At 45.5% G+C, this 18,974-nt stretch overlaps 1 protein-coding gene across 2 annotated transcripts; it reads left to right on the top strand.

Moving 5' to 3' along the window:
- The first annotated feature begins 276 nt into the window (after window positions 1-276).
- Window positions 277-17,323, top strand: IFT46 (intraflagellar transport 46). 2 transcript variants are annotated; one of them, XM_082683650.1, is made up of 12 exons: window positions 277-569; window positions 1,248-1,344; window positions 4,579-4,658; window positions 7,740-7,867; window positions 10,605-10,679; window positions 10,825-10,918; window positions 11,794-11,922; window positions 13,707-13,828; window positions 14,162-14,228; window positions 15,975-16,035; window positions 16,298-16,383; window positions 16,856-17,323. In XM_082683650.1, the coding sequence occupies exons 3-12, from the start codon at window positions 4,614-4,616 to the stop codon at window positions 16,949-16,951; spliced, it is 903 nt and encodes a 300-aa protein (XP_082539776.1). In that variant the 5' UTR covers window positions 277-569; window positions 1,248-1,344; window positions 4,579-4,613; the 3' UTR covers window positions 16,952-17,323. The 2 variants fall into 2 exon arrangements, with proteins under 2 accessions (XP_082539776.1, XP_082539777.1); XM_082683651.1 differs by having other exon boundaries at window positions 338-569; window positions 10,586-10,679.
- Window positions 17,324-18,974: the final 1,651 nt, after the last annotated feature.

Below are 18,974 nucleotides of genomic sequence, written 5' to 3'. Positions count from 1 at the left end.
TTTCTTGGTATAACATGTATGACATGTCCCAGACAATGAGACAGCGTGAAAGGGGCGTACTGTAATGTAATAGAAATGCTGTAAAGGGACATACGAAGGGCTGTGGGACTGCTCCCTCGAGAGTCGAGTCGACCTAAATTCTGATTGAGGAAAAACTCCCTTATCCTGGGGGAGAAACGTGCACCGCATTTCCCGATCCGAGGGCTTCATCAGCCGGCTTCGCCAAGACGTGGTCGCTAGATGCCGCCGCAATCGCATTTCCTGAAACCATAGAAAAACAGGGGACTAGACTGCCCAGAGAGGCTTTATGCAAACGCCGCCAGATCCTCCTCGGATCCCTTTGCCGCTGGAAGAGACGCAAAGCGCGAGTGGAGAAGTCTCACGAGACTGAAAGCAAGTCTCGCGATTTTTTCTTTCTTGCTTGCTTGCTTTTTGTTTTGCCTAGCGACTGACAACAAGGCGGGTAGCTCCACGTCGAAGCCCCTCAAGTGGCTTAACACTGGAGTGAGACCCCGGCCCTAGGCTGGGGTTCTTCCCATATAGAGGAGACGGATTCAGAGGGGCTACAGGTAATTCGTACTCTCCCTAGCAGAAACAGCACTGCCTTTCTCCCTCCCAAGAGGAATCTTAAGGGACTCCCCTTCCCTCCAGCACTCCCCATCTCTTCCCATCTCCTTGACAACCGTTCCTTCTCCTCGTCCCTCACGCCACCAGCAACCATTCTGCTTCCTTCGCTCCCCAAGAAACTTAAGTGGGATCCGACCCCCAAGACAGAGGGTGGAGATGGGGGTGATGCTCTTGGAGTTAATGGATGGGACCGAGAGACTGTGGAGTTCACCCTCTCCTCTGGTAAACAAGGTGACTCCGGAGACAAACTCTTTCTAGAGCCTCTGCAGCCCCCTGTCACCCCACTGCCAATCCCGAGAAACCCCAGCATCCTTGGGAAAACTGACAGAACCTAAGGAGAGAGCTGCCCTCTGAGACGAATACTGTACCGCCCTTGCGCGTGTATCTACAGCTTTGGGGAGCTGCTGCCTAAGTTAGCTGTCGTTTCCCTCCACGATTCCCTCCTTCCTCAGCCAGCCTGCGGGCAGTTGCTAAATAAGAGTGTCAGCAGAATAGTTTGAATGGGGGTGAAGGTTACATGTAAAACCAGTGACTTGAGTAAGGAGGAGGAACCAAGGCTGGTCAGGAATCAGCTCATATCCTGTGATACGATCTATGCAGTCATGTCTCCTTTCATTTAGACCAAGATTGTTGAAAACCAGACGTATGATGAGCGTCTAGAGATTAACGACTCTGAAGAGGTTGCAAGTATTCATACTCCAACCCCAAGACACACAGGTAAGAGAGGAATAAAGAGGAAAGAAGAGAAATCGTTCTCAGAACAAGGAACAGGATGGATAGTGATAGTTTCAAAGAAGTCCCCATTTTTTAATAGCAAATGTTGGCTTTCAGAGTCCAGTTTGGCAAACGCTTGCCATTATTTGTGTTTTCTAACTAGTTAAGGGGGGAGAAAACACAGCCCCCCAGATTCAGGATTTTCCTCCAACCTGACCAGTGTTCCCTGTTACCATTTGCTTCATGATATGCTCTGCTCACAATCTGCCACGGATTCATGGTTGGTTGGCTGGTTGATTGGTTAGTTTGAACGTATCAAAACTGTCTTGCTCGGTTTTGAAGATGCTTCAGTAACCTGCCTTTGCAATCCCAATGCAAATCTCAGTAGAATCTTTTAACAGGACTTGACATGGTCATTTATTCAGCAGACATTTCTTGAATACCTACCATGTGTCAGCTTTATGTGTGGCACTAGGTATACAGTATTAAAAGAGACTTTGACCTTGCCTTCCTGATATTTGTAAGAGACAAGCATCGATGACAAAGGAGTAAACAGACATAATTACAAATGTGGTAAGTGCACTGATGGAGGCAAAGGGTTTGATATGATGAATAATGGTGAGGCGGGGGATCTATTTTTAATGGGATGGTCAGGGAAGATCTGAGGAGGTGACACTTGAGACCGAAAGATAGGAAGGATCCAGACGGACTTTGAGGAGAAGTAGGCCAGGAAAAGGGAGCAGCAGTGAAATGTGAAAAGGACCTCAGGCCAGAAAGAACTTGGGTTCGTTTGAGGACTTTAAAGAGATCAGCGTATGGTAGGAAGGAGTGGTATCAAAGGCAGGCAGACAAGAGGTAGGCAGAGGTAGGCAGGAGGCCTAACAAGAAGAGCTTTTGAGGTCATGTTCCTGGTATGTGCGTCTTGGATTGAAAGGCGCAATGATGAAAGTCAGGAGGCAGTTGGAAGCATTGTTGCAATGGCTGGGCTGAGGTGACAGTGACTTGGATATGGTGAGGAAGGTAAGAATAGAGAGTGGAGGCAAATACAAGAAATGTATTTGGGTTGTAAATGGCTGATGGGTTGGGTTTGGCTCTTGAGTTAGGAATCAAGGATGACACGTGGGGTTGCTTGTTTATTGCAGCAAGTATACCCAGCATAAAACTTGCCATTTTAATTATTTCTCAGTGTACAATGCAGTGGCATTAGATGCGTTCATATTGTTGTGTAACTATCTCTACTGTCTATTTCCAGAGCTTTTTCATCATCTTGAACAGAGTACTCGTTCAACAATAACTCCCCATTCCCCAGTCCCTGGCAGGCCCTGATAGCCTCTGTTCTCCTTGGTGTCTATGACTTCATCCACTCTGTGCTCCACAAAAGTGGAATCATACAACATTTGTCCTTTTGCCTGGCTTATTTTGCCTGGCTTCTCTCACTTAGCATAATGTTTTCATGGTTCATCTATGCTGTAGCCTGTGTTTGTTTCCTTCCTTTTTGTGGCTGAATAATACTCCATTGTACGTATAACCACATTTTATTTATCTCTTTGTCTGTTGATGGATACTTGGGTTTTTCCACCTTCTGGCTACTGTGACTCTGCTGCTACGAACATGGGCATACAGTCTATTTGAGTTCCTGCTTTCAGTCTTTTGGGGGAGATACACACACACACACACACACACACAGACAAGGTTTTTGATTTGAGCATGCATATAATCTTGCCAGCCATGGACATTATCATTTGTTTTCGGTTTGGGTAATGTAGTAGGCTGAAAAGTGGTGTTTAATTTGCATTAATTTGATTTAGAATTCATTGGACATGCGGCGCCTGGGTGGCACAGTTGGTTGAGTGTCTGACTCTTGGTTTTGGCTCAGGTCATGATCTCGGGGTCATGAGATCAAGCCCCAGGTTGGGCTCCACGCTCAGCTTGGAGTCTACTTGGGACTGTCTCTTCCTCTCCCTCTGCCCACACCTAAAATAAATAAATAAGTCTTTTTAAAAAAGTGATCATTGAACATGGTTTTCTTGCAGGTTACTATCTTACATCTGATTATACTTTTTTTTTTTAATTTTTATTTATTTATTTGACAGACAGAGATTACAAGTAGGCAGAGAAGCAGGCAGAGAGAGGAAGAAGCAGGCTCCCTGCTGAGCAGAGAGCCCGATGCGGGGCTCGATCCCAGGACCCTGGGATCATGACCTGAGCCGAAGGCAGAGGCTTTAACCCACTGAGCCACCCAGGCGCCCCCATCTGATTATACTTTTAATTGTTCAGAATATTTTTATTCCTCTTATCATATGGATTCAGATTTATACCTGTGACTATTATTTGCCATTTGTTGGGTCAGTTCTTTTCACTTGAGTTTTGTCGTTTGATCCTCATAGCAGTTCTGAGTGATAAATATTACTGCCTCTCTTCAGATGTGGGAACACTGAGACTCAGGTTAAGTCATTTTGTACATGTCAGAGAATTGTTCTTTTTTTTAAGAATTTATTTATTTATTTGACAGACAGGGAGAGTGCAAGCAGGCAGAGTGGAAGAGGGAGAAGCAGGCTCCCCGCTGAGCAGGGAGCGCGATGTGGGGCTTGATCCTAGGACCCTGAGATCACGACCCGAGCTGAAGGCAATCGCCTCACCTACTTGAGCCACGTAGGCACCCCTAGAGTTATTCTTTAATCCCAGTCTTCTGACCATCAGTCTAGCCCTCTTGTCATTTTATTAATTACTAACCTCATTTTACCAATGTGTAAACTAAGGGAAGATTTTATATGATTTATGTAATGGCAGATAATCGACTAGTATAATGTCTAATCTAATGCCTTATGCACAGTAATACTTAGTAAATGTATCCTGAATTGAGTTGACAGAACCATGGCTAGAATTCAGTCTCCTTTCCTTTAACTAGATGTTCTTAATAGACACTGTTCCATAAAAAGAACATAAAATATTATAAACTTAAAAATATTTATCTTTTAGGGACGCCTGGGTGGCTCAGTTGGTTAAGCAGCTGCCTTCGGCTCAGGTCATGATCCCAGCGTCCTGGGATTGAGTCCCACATCGGGCTCCTTGCTCAGCAGGGAGCCTGCTTCTCCCTCTGCCTCTGCCTGCCATTCTGTCTGCCTGTGCTCACTCTCTCCCCCTCTCTCTCTCTGATAAAAAAAAAAAAAAAAAAATTAAAATATTTATCTTTTAAAAATCATCTTAATAATCTAATGGGAAAACTTGTCTTCTTAGGACTTCTTCATCCCACCGATCTTCCTAACAAGACTATGGCTGACAACAGCAGTGATGAGTATGAAGAGGAAAACAACAAGGTATAGTACAAGCCACAGCTTCTCACACTTTCTTGCTTTGAGCTGTTGGTAGTGAGTTTGAGATGACAGTCGTTCAGTAGTAAACATTTCTTGGATCCTCATGTCCAGGGGCAGGGTTGGGTACCTTTGAGCTCGCGTAGGAAAATCAGGAGCAAAGAGTCTTAAGATTGTGATTCCTTCAGGAGTAAAGCCTACTCTTACAGCTGAGTTTTCGGTGAGGAATTTCATATAATACAGGCCAGTGTTTTGCAAACTTTACTGGGCATAAGAATCAAGTAGGATACTTATCTTTAACAATACATTCTCCAGTAGTTCCCACTTGGAACTACTGAATCAGAATCTTGAAGGTAAAAGCCTGAGAATTTGTATTTTTAGCAAGCACTCCAAGTAAGTCTTATGGCAAAGCAAGTTTGGAATTATTGGTCTAGCATCTGGTCATTGTCAGCATTTGGGATACTGCCAATATTTTGTGAAAGAGACTTTAATTTTGAAGTTGTTGCTTCATTGTTGTTCTGTGAACCTGGAGGATTACTGAATGAAAGATGGAAAGATGTCTACAGCTCTAGGCAGGCCCTTGAAGCTGTGCACATGCTCTGCTTAACTGCCACTGAGTTCGGTCTTAGCACATAACCTGGGAATTACTTTTTTTTTTTTAATTTATTTATTTGAGGGGGAACTTGGGTGGCTCAGTCTGCCTTTGGCCCAGGTCATCGTCCCAGGGTCCTGGGATCAAGCTCCCCATCGGGCTCCTTTTTCTCCCTCTGCCTGCTGCTCCCCCTGCTTGTGCTCTCTCTCTCTCTCTCTGTCAAATCAATAAATAGCATCTTTGGGGCACCTGGGTGGCTCAGTGGGTTAAAGCCTCTGCCTTCGGCTCAGGTCATGATCCCAGGGTCCTGGGATCAAGCCCGGCATAGGGCTCTCTGCTCAGCAGGGAGCCGGCTTCCTCCTCTCTCTCTGCCTGCTTGTGATCTCTGTCAAATAAATAAATAAAATCTTTTTAAAAAGATATAAATGAATAAGTAAATAGCATCTTCAAAAAAAAAAGATTTATTTATTTGAGAGAGGGGGGTCAGAGGGAAAGGGAGAAGGAGAGAAGCAGACTCCCTGCTCAGCAGGGAGCCCTACACAGGGCTGTATCTCATGACCTTGAGATCATAAACCTGAGATCATGACCTGAGCCGAAGTCAAGAGTCAGAGGCTTAACTGAGACACCCAGGCGCCCCCAATGGTTACATTTTAATTGTCCTTCAACAACAGGAGCTTTGCAAACAAGTGAAGAAGGATATTTGAAGTAGTGCAAAAAGCTGTAGTAATGTAGACTGATAGCATAAAAAGCCTAAAGGGTCATATTTTAAAGTAGTCCCACTTTGGAGTGCCTGCCTGGCTCAGTGGGAAAAGCATGTGACTCCTGATCTCAATGTCCTGAGTTCGAGCCTCACGTTAGGTGTGTAGAGATTACTAAAAAATATAATAAATAAAGTATTTTTAAAAATAGTAGAGACAGGGGTGCCTGGGTGGCTCATTGGGTTAAGCCTCTGCCTTCGGCTCAGGTCATGATCCTCGGGGTCCTGGGATTGAGCCCCACATCGGACTCTCTGCTCAGCAGGGAGCCTGTTTTCCCATCTCTCTGTGCCAGCTGCTCTGCCTACTTGTGATCTCTGTCAAATAAATAAATAAAATCTTAAAAAAAGAATAGTAGAGACACCTGGGTGGTTCAGTCATTTGCGTGTCGGACTCTTGATTTTGGCTCAGGTCATGATCTCTGGTTTGTGAGTTAGAGGCCGGCCTCCAGCTCCTTGATCAGCAGAATCTGCTTCTCTCCAACTCTCTGCCCACCCCCCACTCATGCATATGCATGTATACTCTCTCTCAAATAAATAAATAAATCTTTTTTAAGAAGTAAGTAGGGGCACCTGGGTGGCTCATTCAGTTAACCATCTGCCTTTAGCTCTGGTCATGATCCCGGGTCCTAGTTTTGAGCCCCACATTGGGCTCCCTGCTCAATGGGGAGCCTGCTTCTCCCTCTCCTCCCCGCTCGTGCTCTCTTGTTCTCTCTGTCTCTCAAATAAATAAATAAAATCTTTTTCTTTTAGTAAATAAAGTATTCCCACTTTGTAACTAGTGAGCTGTTTTAACACCTTACCCACAAAGTAATTTTTTAGGCATTAGTCTATGGCATATAAAGCCTTTAGATCAGAGGTTTTGCAAAGCACAGTTTTGAAGAAGCAGACAAAAAAAAAAATGAGTTTTCCTAAATTGACCTAATTTTGCATATTCACTCTAAATTTATCTAGTCTGCATCGTGCTGTGGCCAATATTCAAGACTCATTTATCTTTCTAATTCAGTCTGCAACCAGAATCAACAGAAAGGATATATTTTTGAATGACCTTTAAATTGACCATGGTATTCTTTTTTTTTTTTTTTTAAGATTTTACTTATTTATTAGAGAGAGAGAGCATGAAAGGGGAGGTCAGAGGGAGAAGCAGACTCCCCATGGAGCTGGGAGCCCCATATGGGACGACCATCAGTATTCTTTAAAGATTTTTTTTTTAAGATTTTATTTATTTATTTGACAGAGAGAAATTACAAGTACACTGAGAGGCAGGCAGAGAGAGAGAGAGAGAAAAATAGAATATGGTTATAGAAAGTGAGGACCGGAATGCCGGGGTGGGAGGGTGCTCAATTGGTTAAGCTACCCAAGCCTTCGCCTGAGGTCATGATCCCAGAGTCCTGGGATCAAGTCCCACATCGGGCTCCCTGCTCAGTGGAGGAATCTGCTTCTCCCTCTCCCTCTGCCTGTCTCCCTGCTTGTGCTCTTTCTCTGACAAGTAAATAAATTAAATCTTAAAAAAGAAAGAAAGAAAGAAAAAAATAAAGTGAGGACCCAGTTTGTAGCTAAGCAGGAGTAGATGAAAGTGCTTGCAGCCTTTCTGGGGAGTACGTTTCTCTTTCACCAGAAAGTGGTGCCAGATGGGAGGGTAGCTGTGGGAGTAGCGGCGGGGAGGGTGGGGGGGACGGGCATAGGTACACTAAGCTTCTCTTCATGTGGCACCTTCCATGCCTGCCCTGCCCCATCTCAGGAGAAGAAGACCTCGCAGCTGACACCTCAGCGGGCCTTCAGTGAAAATGATGATGATGATGATGACTCATCTGAGACGGATTCTGATGAAGATGACGATGACGAAGAGCACGGGGCCCCTCTGGAAGGGTGAGGAAAGCCCCCTGGCTGAGGACCCCCAAGCCAGGGAGGAAGACACTGGCCTGGGAGGAGATGAGTTGGGAGTGAAATTCTAACATCTCTTTTGATCTCCCTTACTTAGGATTTTCACATGTCTCAGAAACCAACAGAATGAATTTTCCTTCTTTCCTGGCTACACTGCCTCACTGAGTTCTGTGATGTCACTTGCATTATCTGAAATATTTGTGGGACTGAGAGCCTTCCCACCCCCACTCACGTTCTCTCTTTCTCTCAAATAAATAAAATAAAATCTTAAAAAAAAAATCTCCGGGATGCCTGGGTGGCTCAGTCAGTTAAGCATCAGCCTTTGGCCTAGGTCATGATCCCAGGACCCTGGGACTGAGCCCCGAGTCAGGCTCCCTGCTTCTCCCTCTCCTCCCTGCTCATGCTCTCTCTCACTATCTCTCTAACAAATAAATAAATAAATAAATATTTAAAAAATATCTCCTTAGGGCGCTCAGTCATTGGGCATCTGCCTTCAGCTCAGTTCATGATCCCAGGGTCCTGAGATCGAGTCCCACATCGGGCTCCCTGCTCAGCAGGAGGCCTGCTTTTCTGTTGCCCACTCCCCCTGCTTGTGTTCCCTCTCTCATTGTCACTCTGTCAAATAAATAAATAAAATCTTTGAAAAAATCTCCTTACCCTGTCCAGCCCTTGTGCTAGATGAATCATGACCCACCCCTAGTTGTTTTTTATTTTTTATTTTTAAGATTTTTATTTATTTATTTGACAGAGAGTGGTACAGAGAGGCAGAGAGGCAGGCAGAGAGAGAGGAGGAAGCAGGCTCCCTGCCGGGCAGAGAGCCTGATGCGGGACTCGATCCTAGGACCCTGGGATCATGACCTGAGCCCAAAGCAGAGGCTTAACCCACTGAGCCACCCAGGCACCCCACCCCTAGAAGTTTTAATCAGATTGGATTCTAAAGCCCATTCATTTCAAATACCATTACTGGTTAAACAAAGTGACGTTGGTGTAGCCATTGAGTAGGATTCCATTTAAAAATGGCCATTAAAAAATAAAAGACAGCACTCTCTGCACTGTAAAGCACAATATCCAAGAGAGAGTGTTAAATTGTAAAAGGGTATAAAGAGGGGCACCCGAATGGCTCAGATGGTTGAGCATCTTCAGCTCAGGTCGTGATCCCAGGGTCCTGGGCTCTCTGCTGAGCGGGAGGCCTGCTTCCTCCTCTGTCTCTGCCTGCCTCTCTGCCTACTTGTGATCTCTGCCTGTCGAATAAATAAATAATAATAATAATAAAAGAATACATAAAATAAAAACAAAAATAGAAAGATATAAAGAATGTTTATGCTGTGCTACCATGTGTATAAGACAGATATTACAGAGACTATCTTTAGGAAACATTAGAGACTAATAATAGTGATTACTTTGGGGGAGGAACTTGGTGACAAGGGGACAAGTGTGGAAGTGAGCCATGATTTTTCACTATATACATTTGTTCCTTTTACTTTATATCTGTACATATCACTTATGACATAGTTTAATAAAGATAAGTTCCCTGTGGATTGGATTATTCACCTGCAGGTAGACACTAGTTAATGAGACAAAGGTTTAATTCCAGACTGACTTTTCATGCTTCCCAATTTACTTCATGATCATATCCTGCTTTCATAAATTATAATCTGGGGAAATGGAAACTTCATATCAATAATATATTTAATTTTTTAAGCTACTCTCCCCAGAAGGACTTTTTAAATAACTTTCAAGTCACTTATGTACTTAGCCAATGTTCATTACACTTCACTTAATTATAATTAGGGCGCTTGGGTGGCCCAGTCAAGCGTCTGCTTTCGGCTCAGGTCATGATCCCAGCGTCCTGGGATGGAGTCCGCATTGAGCTCTCTGCTCAATGGGAGGCCTGCTTCTCCTTCTCCCACTCCCCCTGCTTATATTCCCTCTCTTCCTCTGTCAAATAAATAAATTCTTAAAAAATAATAATTGTTATAATTAATGTGTTCTACTATTTTTTTTTACTGCATACATTTCCTGTATCAATACAAGTACTCTTTAATAAGCATACAGTAACTGGGACTCCTGGCTGGCTCATCAGTAGTGTGTGACTCTTAACCTCTGGGTTGTGAGTTCAAGCCTCATGTTGGGTGTAGAGCTTACTTAAAAATTAAAAATAATAATAACTATACAGTATTCAACTTAATATACCTAACCATCTTTTAAGTATTGGATATGTTGTTTCTAATTTTTTACTTTTATAAATACCGCTGTTAAAAAATCTTTGTAAAAATTCTTATTTCTCTTGAGGCAAACTATTTTCATGTCAGAAATTAAAATCTTGGGGTACCTAAGGGCACCTGGGTGGCTCAGTGGGTTGAGCCTCTGTCTTCAGCTCAGGTCATGATCTCAGGGCCCTGGGATGGAGCCCCGCATTGGGCTCCCTGCTCCCTGGAACCCTGTTTCTCCCTCTCCCACTCCCCCTGCTTGTATTCCTTCTCTCGTGCACCTCTCTCTCTCTCTGTCAAATTAAAAAAAAAAAAAAAAATCTTTAAAGTGCCTTACCAACCACACAGGAAAGGCAGATGTTGGTGGGCCCCAAAGCAGGTTCAGAGTCACAGGGTCTGTGGTCAAAGTTCGGCAGCGGGGGCCGCACTGACTGATCCTGAACCTGGGCTCGGCCACATCTGCTCCATCTGCCCTTCTCTGGCCTCCTTGCAGCGCACTTTCCTTTCTCCAGGGCCTATGATCCTGCAGATTATGAGCATTTGCCAGTCTCCGCGGAGATTAAGGAACTCTTCCAGTATATCAGCAGGTGAGCACGAGGCCTTCCTCCCGTGACCCCCACCCCTTTCCTACCACTGGTCTGTAACAAGCCCATTCTTCCTAGATTTTTTCAGCCTGAGCAGTAAAGTCCACTTCTCTGACTTTCTCTACCTTCCCTTGGCGATGTCTCCTAGGTACACACCTCAGTTGATTGACCTGGACCACAAACTGAAACCTTTCATTCCTGATTTTATCCCTGCTGTTGGGGATATTGACGCATTCTTAAAGGTACAGTTGGCACATCCTAAAAATGACCTCTTAGGTGTTTCTTCTGGCCTATTACTGTTAACAGTCCAACTAATTCCCTTGGCTAGCATTGGTTACCTTTATATGTGTTCTTCATTTCATTGGAGTTCTCAATCTGGTTCTCCTAATTCTACTCATTGCTATTTAGGTAATACTTGATTGAATCATTATATATTAAAAACTTGTCATTCATTTACCTCCTAATTAGTAGCTTTACATTTAAGGCACTGTAGATCATGTGTTTTTTTGTTTTGTTTTGTTTTGTTTAAGATTTTATTTATTTATTTGACAGAGATCACAAGCAGGCAGAGAAGCAGGCAGAGGGAGAGGAGGAAGCAGACTCCCTTCTGAGCAGAGAGCCCAATGTGGGGCTCAATCCCAGGACCCTGGGATCACGACCTGAGCCGAAGGCAGAGGCTTTAACCCACTGAGCCACCCAGGAGCCCCAGATCATGTGTTTTTTTTGTAGATAGTGCTTTAGTACTGCCTGACAGACAAGCATGCCTTTTTTTTTTAACTGCTTTTTTTTTTTTTTTTAAGATTTTATTTATTTATTTGACAGAGAGAAATCACAAGTAGATGGAGAGGCAGGCAGAGAGAGAGAGAGGGAAGCAGGCTCCCTGCTGAGCAGAGAGCCCGATGCGGGACTCGATCCCAGGACCCTGAGATCATGACCTGAGCCGAAGGCAGCGGCTTAACCCACTGAGCCACCCAGGCGCCCCAAGCATGCCTTTTAATACCAGTAATTAACGATGAGTGGGAAGAGGTCTTCCTCTTTGACTTATTGGAAACAACAGGTCTGACCTTTTTATGTGCCCCCTCCCATTTTTTTCTGTCTCTTCCTTTCTCTTAACTAGGTCCCACGTCCTGATGGAAAGCCTGACAACCTTGGCCTGTTGGTATTGGACGAGCCTTCTACAAAGCAGTCAGACCCCACAGTGCTCTCGCTCTGGTTAACTGAGAATTCCAAACAGCACAACGTCACAGTAAGATAATGGCCCAGGCTGGTATCTGTGCACTTGACTTACTGCCCATCAAAAGGGATGGCTGTGGTTTCAGGCCAACCCTATATATATATATATATATTTTAAGATTTTATTTATTTGTCAGAGACAGAGGGAGAGAGAGCAAGCAAGCATAGGCAGACAAAGAGGCAGGCAGAGGCAGAGGGAGAAGCAGGCTCCCTGCTGAGCAAGGAGCCCGATGGGGGACTCGATCCCAGGACCCTGGGATCATGACCTGAGCTGTAGGCAGCTGCTTAACCAACTGAGCCACCCAGGCGTCCCGTGGCCAACCCTATTTTTTTAAAAAACTGTTCACTGAGATATAATTTACTTATAATGAAGTTTGCCCTTCTAGATTGTACAATTCAGTGATTTTTAGTGTGTTCACAGAGCTGTACAAATTATCACTGCTGTCTGGGACGCCTGGGTGGCTCAGTTGGTTAAGCAGCTGCCTTCGGCTCAGGTCATGATCCCAGCGTCCTGGGATCGAGTCCCAAATCGGGCTCCTTGCTCCGCAGGGAGCCTGCTTCTCCCTCTGACTCTGCCTGCCACTCTGCCTGTGCTCGCTCTTGCTCTCTCTCTCTCTGACAAATAAATAAATAAAATCTTAAAAAAAAAATTATCACTGCTGTCTAACTTAAGAACATTTTCATTATTCCAGAAAGAAATCTCATTAGTAGTCACTCCTCATTCCCCACTCCTCCTAGACCCTGCTAAGTACTTCAGTTCCTTTTTCTTTTTGAGTACAGCTGACATACAGTGTTACGGTGGTTCCAGGTGTACAACACAGTGACTGGACAAGTTTGTACCCTGCGCTGTGCTCACCACAAGCGTAGCTACCGGCTGCCACCACACAGCGCTATTACAGTACTACCGGCTGTAGCCCTTAGGCCGTGCCTTCTACTCCTGTGACTCACTCCATAACTGGAAGCCTGTATCTCTCATTCCCCTTCACCCATTTTGCCTATCCCTTCTACTCCCTACCCTCTGGCAAACACCAGTTCGTTCCCTGTATTTGTAGATCTGATTCTGCTTTTTGTTTATTCAATTTTTTTTAAGATTTCCCCATATAAGTAAAATCATATTTCACTCCTTACTTTATGGCTCACTCATATTCCATTGTGTGGACATATCACAATGTGGCTATCCGTTCTCTAATTGTTACCACTTTTACTAACACGCTGCTGTGAGCTTGTGTGTACATACAAGTTTTTGCTTGGGCATATATTGTTATTTCTCTTGGGTATGTGTGTAGGAGAGGGATTGCTGGGCTGCCTGCTAACTGCTTAACACTTTGAGGAACCGCCACACTGTTTTCCAAAGCAGCTGAACCATTTTACAATCCCACCAGCAACGAACGAGAGTGGCAGTTTCACCAACATTTGTCACTGCCTGTCTTGTTTATTCCAGCCATCCTAGTGGTGTGAAATACCATCTCAGTGTGGTCAGTCCTATCCTGTTGAGCTGCCCCCTTTGCATGGCTCCAGAAAATTCAGCAGAGTTTCCTCTCATCTCCATTGGCTGCCGTCCCGCTTCCCCGTTCATCAGCTACCTGCTGTATATGACACAGCAGCAATGATGAGCCATCCCGTTAAATTAAGAGAGCTACTGGAATGCCTGGGGAGCCTGCTTCTTCCTCTGCCTCTGCCTGCCGCTTCCCTGGTTGTGTGCGCTCTCTCTCTCTCTCTCTGACAAATAAGATCTAAAAAAAAAAATAAGAGAGTTACTTTAATCCCATCAGCCAGGGTTTCCCCTTATTTTTATAGCAACATATGAAAGTAAAGAGCCTAGAAGATGCAGAGAAGAATCCCAAAGCCATTGACACATGGATTGAGAGCATCTCGGAGTTACACCGTTCTAAGCCCCCTGCGACCGTGCACTATACCAGGTAAGAAGTACTACCCTCCCCACAGTAACCCCTGGAAACCTTCACCACCCGCAGACACATTGCTTCTGAGACGAAGGCCCACAGGCAGAGCACATACTGGGTTAACCTGAGGTCCTGTCAATCTTGACAGCTACTGGCTGAAATTGCAGACATTAAGATTGTGATTTATCTGGTATTCCTTAGCCGTTTTTCCAGACCCTCAGACCCTGGATATGTCGGCCCAGTCTGTGTTCTCAGACTGACCACCTCCCTTCATCCCACAATCTCCTGACCCAGAGGTTGCTGATGTCATTGGTCCACATTTCTTGCTCATACTTACCTCTGTCCATGTAGGCCCATGCCTGATATTGACACGCTGATGCAGGAATGGTCCCCAGAGTTTGAAGAGCTTTTGGGCAAGGTAAGTGGAGGGAGCAGGAGCTAAAAAAAAGTGTGTCATTTACTTGAAGGCCCTGTATTATTTTTAAATTTTTTTAATTGACCAACTTTAAGTATTTATTTACTTATTTATTTATATTTATTTGAGAGAGTGTGTGTGAACATCAGCACAAAAGCGTGAGAAGGGGCAGAGGGAGAGGGAGAGAAGCAGATTCCCCACTGAGTGCGAAGCCTGATGCGGGGCTCGATCCCATGACCCTGAGACCATGACCTGAGCTAAAATGAAGAGTCCAACACTTAACCAACTGAGCCACCCAGGTGCCCTTTAAGTTTTTCTTTTTTTTAGATTTTATTTTTAAATAATCTCTATACCCAACGTGAGGCTCAAACTTACAACCCTGAGATCAAGAGTTGCATACTCTACTGACTAAGCCAGTCAGGTGCCCCTTTTCCTGTATTTTTATTATCATTTGCTTTTTAATTGTAATATAATTCACACTCAGAGACACACACACATTAATTTTCAGCAGCCGAACACCTTTGTGTAACGAACTCATCAGATCAAAACACAGAACATGACTACCATCTTGGAGGCTCATTCATGCTTCCACCTCCCAACGTAATCACTGTCCTGATTTCTAACAGCCCAGACCAACCTGCCTATTTTGTGTGCTGTCTAAATCTAATCATCCTATTTTGTGTCATATTTCTCTTGCTTTTAAGAATATTAAAAGTCAGAGTGGCTGGGTGGCTCAGTCAGTTAAGCATCTACCTTCAGCTCAGGTCATGATCCCAGGGTCCTGGGATTGAGTCCTGCATTAGGCTCCCTGCTTAGCGGGAAACCTGCTTCTCCCTTTTCCTCTGCCCGTCTCCCTTCTCATTTGCTCACTCTCTCTCTTCCTTTCTCTCTTGCTTGCTCTCTCAAGTAAATAAAGAAAAAAAATTTTTTTTAGAAAGAAAGTTAAAAGTCATAGTGGGAAAAATGTGACAATTTAGATTCAAAAATAGAGTTCTAAGTACCAGTAGTTACTGTTAAGCAAACAAAAGAGTGATAGACTAAAAAAAATTATTTAAATATATATATACATATGAAGTGATTACCGTCCAAGCAAAGAGTTCTTCAATATCAAGCAAAGGAAACTGATGGGACGCCTGGGTGGCTCAGTGGTTTAAGCATTTGCCTTCGGCTAAGGTAATGATCCTGGGAACCTGGGATCGAGTCCCTCATCCGACTCCCTGCTCACCAGGGAGCCTGCTTCTCCCTCTGCCTGCTGCTCCCCCTACTTGTGCTCGCTCACTCTCTCTAACAAATAGGTAAATAAATAAAATCTTCTAAAAAAAACTATCTCTTCTAAGACTGTATGTCTCTAATATAGTCATATTCTGAGGTACTAGGCACTCAAACTTCAATATATGAATTTGGGGGAAACCCAATTCAGCCCATGACACACCTTATGCTAGGAACTCTCTTCCTTCAGAGAGAAAGAGAAAGGGACCCTTGGGTTGCTCATCGGTTAAGTATCTGCCTTGTGCTCAGGTCATGATCCCAGGATCCTGGGATGGAGCCCCTCATTGGGCTTCCTACTCAGCAGGAAGTCTGCTTCTCCCTCTGCCTGCTGCTCCCCCTGCTTGTGTGTGAGCTCTCTCTCTCTCACAAATAAATAAAATCTTTGAAAAAAAAAAAAAAGAGAGAGAGAGAACGACAGAGATGCTGGCCCCACTGAAACTTCAGCCTTCGGACTCTGGTCCACCCCGTGTTGACTTCTAGGTGAGCCTGCCCACGGCAGAGATTGACTGCAGCCTGGCAGAGTACATCGACATGATCTGTGGTAAGCTCTTCCGTCCCTTCTTGTCCGCGTCTCTGGACTAATACATCGTGGGTTTTTGAAAAAGCTCATTTGCTCTGGGAAGATAGTATCTTGAGTTACACCCCACACTCCAAGCCAGTTTGCTGTTTGGCAGCCCTGAAGGTGTATTTGGGCTTATGCCCCCAGAGTCACAGCGACGCATCCCATCTGGGAGGGGCATGGCTTTCCTAAACATTAATGCCCAGTTGTGTTTGGTTCTGCTCACGCAAGCTCTTGATTTCAGCCATCCTAGACATTCCTGTCTACAAGAGTCGGATTCAGTCCCTGCACTTGCTCTTCTCCCTCTACTCAGAATTCAAGAACTCACAGGTAAGATGAACATAGAGTGTTTTCTGCTGTAATGAGGAGCACTCCAGTCTCCACTCTTCCCAGCCCGCTGGGATTTGTCCTTGGACAAGGAAGGACGTTTCTGGTAACTCACCCTTCCCCGTCATTCAAAGAACAGCAAGCAGGAAGGGTGGGACTTGCACAGGCAGGGAAGCATAAGAGCTGTGGGCCTTTGGAGTGACCAGGCCTGTGAGGGTCCCGCAGGGACACTCCCTCCTGTGGGAGAACCACAGGGCTTAATGAATGGATGCAGGGCAGAAGGAAAAAAGGGGTTCATCTCTGAAGGAGATGGGCAAACTCCTAGCTGTTTTTCAAAGACAACACCAAGGAATTGTTCTCAAAGTTGAACTGGGAAAATACTGGAGCTGAACGGGTTGTCGAGAGGTTAGTTATTGCTCAAATATAGCCGCTAGCATGCCAAATACTCCAGGTATCCTCTCCTGTCTCCTCACAGCATTTTAAAGCTCTCGCTGAAGGCAAGAAAGCGTACACCCCTCCATCCAACTCCGCTTCCCAAGCTGGAGATGCAGAGACATTAACCTTCAGCTGAGACACGCTGGGTCTCTGCTCCAAGGCTGAGCTGGCACCGCTGCCCTGGCTGAGGAGGGACAGTCATCAGCCTCGTGGCAACCGTGCCTGCACCACAGCCTGATACTGAAGTCTGCTGCCCCCTCTGCCAGAACGTACTGTGCGGCTTCTTTAAATGGCTTCTGCCTGTTTCCGGCTTTCTTCCCATGGGAATACGCATCTACACCACTGTGGGGACTTGAGTTAGAAGAATAGGACTGGAATGTCTGGGATTCTGGGTGCTCAGGTTGGGAGGAAAGCTTCAAAGATGTTCTTTTTGAGACAGCGACAGAATTATTTTCTTCCATTCTTAATGTTATTGACAAATATTTCACAAATAAAATGCTATCTTTCAGGTTGTTGTGCTGTTCTATAGTATGAAAGAGACAAGACAAACTGATTCTTATGCAAGCCGAGATAAGGATCGGGCCCAATAATGGCATTAAGTGAATCAAGTTCTCCCGGAACTGATTTTCCTGGGGTCTCTCACCAGTTACTGCTGCCGCCTTACAGGTTTCCCTGACTGTCGAGCTCCAGACCTGTGTGACTGTGGTCTCCAGACAGCTGAGCTGGTGCACCATCCGGGTGATTGTGCCCCGGATGAGGGAGGAAGTAGTGGTGGAAGTAGAGACGGGGCGATTCAGGAAATAATTTGGAGGCTACACCAGCCATGCTCCAGTCAGGAAGTCAGAAATCATGCTAGTTCATCCTTCCTTCCTTCTTCACTCCCTGCCTCCCTCCCTTCCCCTCTCCCTTCCATTCCCTTCTCTTCCCTTCCCTTCCTTCTCCCTTCCCTTCCTTTTCTTTTCTCTTTTAGAGGGTGGGGAGGGGCAGAGAGAGAGAGAGATAATCTGATGCACGCCCCACACCTAGCATGGAGCCCAGTCTCCTGACCCTGAGATCATGACCTGAGCTGAAATCAAGAATCGGACACTTAACCGACTGTGCCACACAGGCACCCCCATGCTAGTTATTCTTTTTTTTTTTTTTTTAAGATTTTATTTATTTATTTATTTGACAGGGAGAGAGAGCACAAGTAGGCAGAGAGGCAGGCGGACAGAGGTGGAAGCAGGCTCCCTGCTGAGCAGAGAGCCCTATGCAGGGCTTGATCCCTGGACCCTGAGATCATGACGCAGGCTGAAGGCAGAGGCTTAACCCACTGAGCCACCCAGGTGCCCCCATGCTAGTTATTCGACCATGGGGTGTTAAATGTGGGAAACTGTTCACAAAGCGTTGGAAGGGCTAACAGAGCAAAAGGGAGACGGGAAGGTGGACTGCAGGAAGGAGAGGCGCAAGGGGAGGTATCTGCAGAAGGGGTGCTGCAGTGGTCTTGAGTGGCTGAGGGGGTGCCACAGCGAGGCACTAAAGTCCTCACACCTTCGCCCCACTACCATGGCAACTGTGAGTAACGGCTGCTGCTTCCTGTCTCCCACCTTCTCATAGCCTGCTGGCGCCTCCCACTGGCAGAAATCAACAGGTGGCAAGGGGATCTGGAAAACCCAGCAGCAGAAAACAGAACGGAAGGGAGGGCATGGGGCTGAGTGGCAACAGGTTTGACTGTTGCAGCCAAAGGGGTAAAGGAACCAAGGATGAATGTGGGGGCAAGAAGTGATTGGAAGGGAGAATTACATTACAGTGCTACCCTGTCAGCCTAATCTATGCACAGTAAACACAGAGATGGGAGGAGACTGTTTCCCATAGACTCTTCCACCAGGCGTGAGGGTCCTATCATGCTTCGGTCTGAGGAGCCGGAACATCTGGGCTCAGGCCTCACTGTGACACACCCTGAGACATTTAACTCCTAGGGGAGAAGTCCAGCAATGCACGACAGGAGCTCAAATTCTCTATTCCTTTCTCAGCAAACACTCAGGCCGCTTTCTTTGCTAGAGCCGAGAGTTAGCACTAATAAATACCATTGATTCTCATTATCCACAGTAGTTGTGTTTTGTTTTGTTTTAACCAGGCTCCACGCCCAATGTGGGGCTTGAACTCACAACCCCGAGATG

The sequence above is a fragment of the Mustela nivalis genome, assembly GCF_964662115.1.
Source record: "Mustela nivalis genome assembly, chromosome: 9".
In the NCBI taxonomy this organism is placed as follows: domain Eukaryota; kingdom Metazoa; phylum Chordata; class Mammalia; order Carnivora; family Mustelidae; genus Mustela; species Mustela nivalis.
Note: the sequence above shows the minus strand (reverse complement) of the source record. Positions and strands in the feature narration are given on the sequence as shown.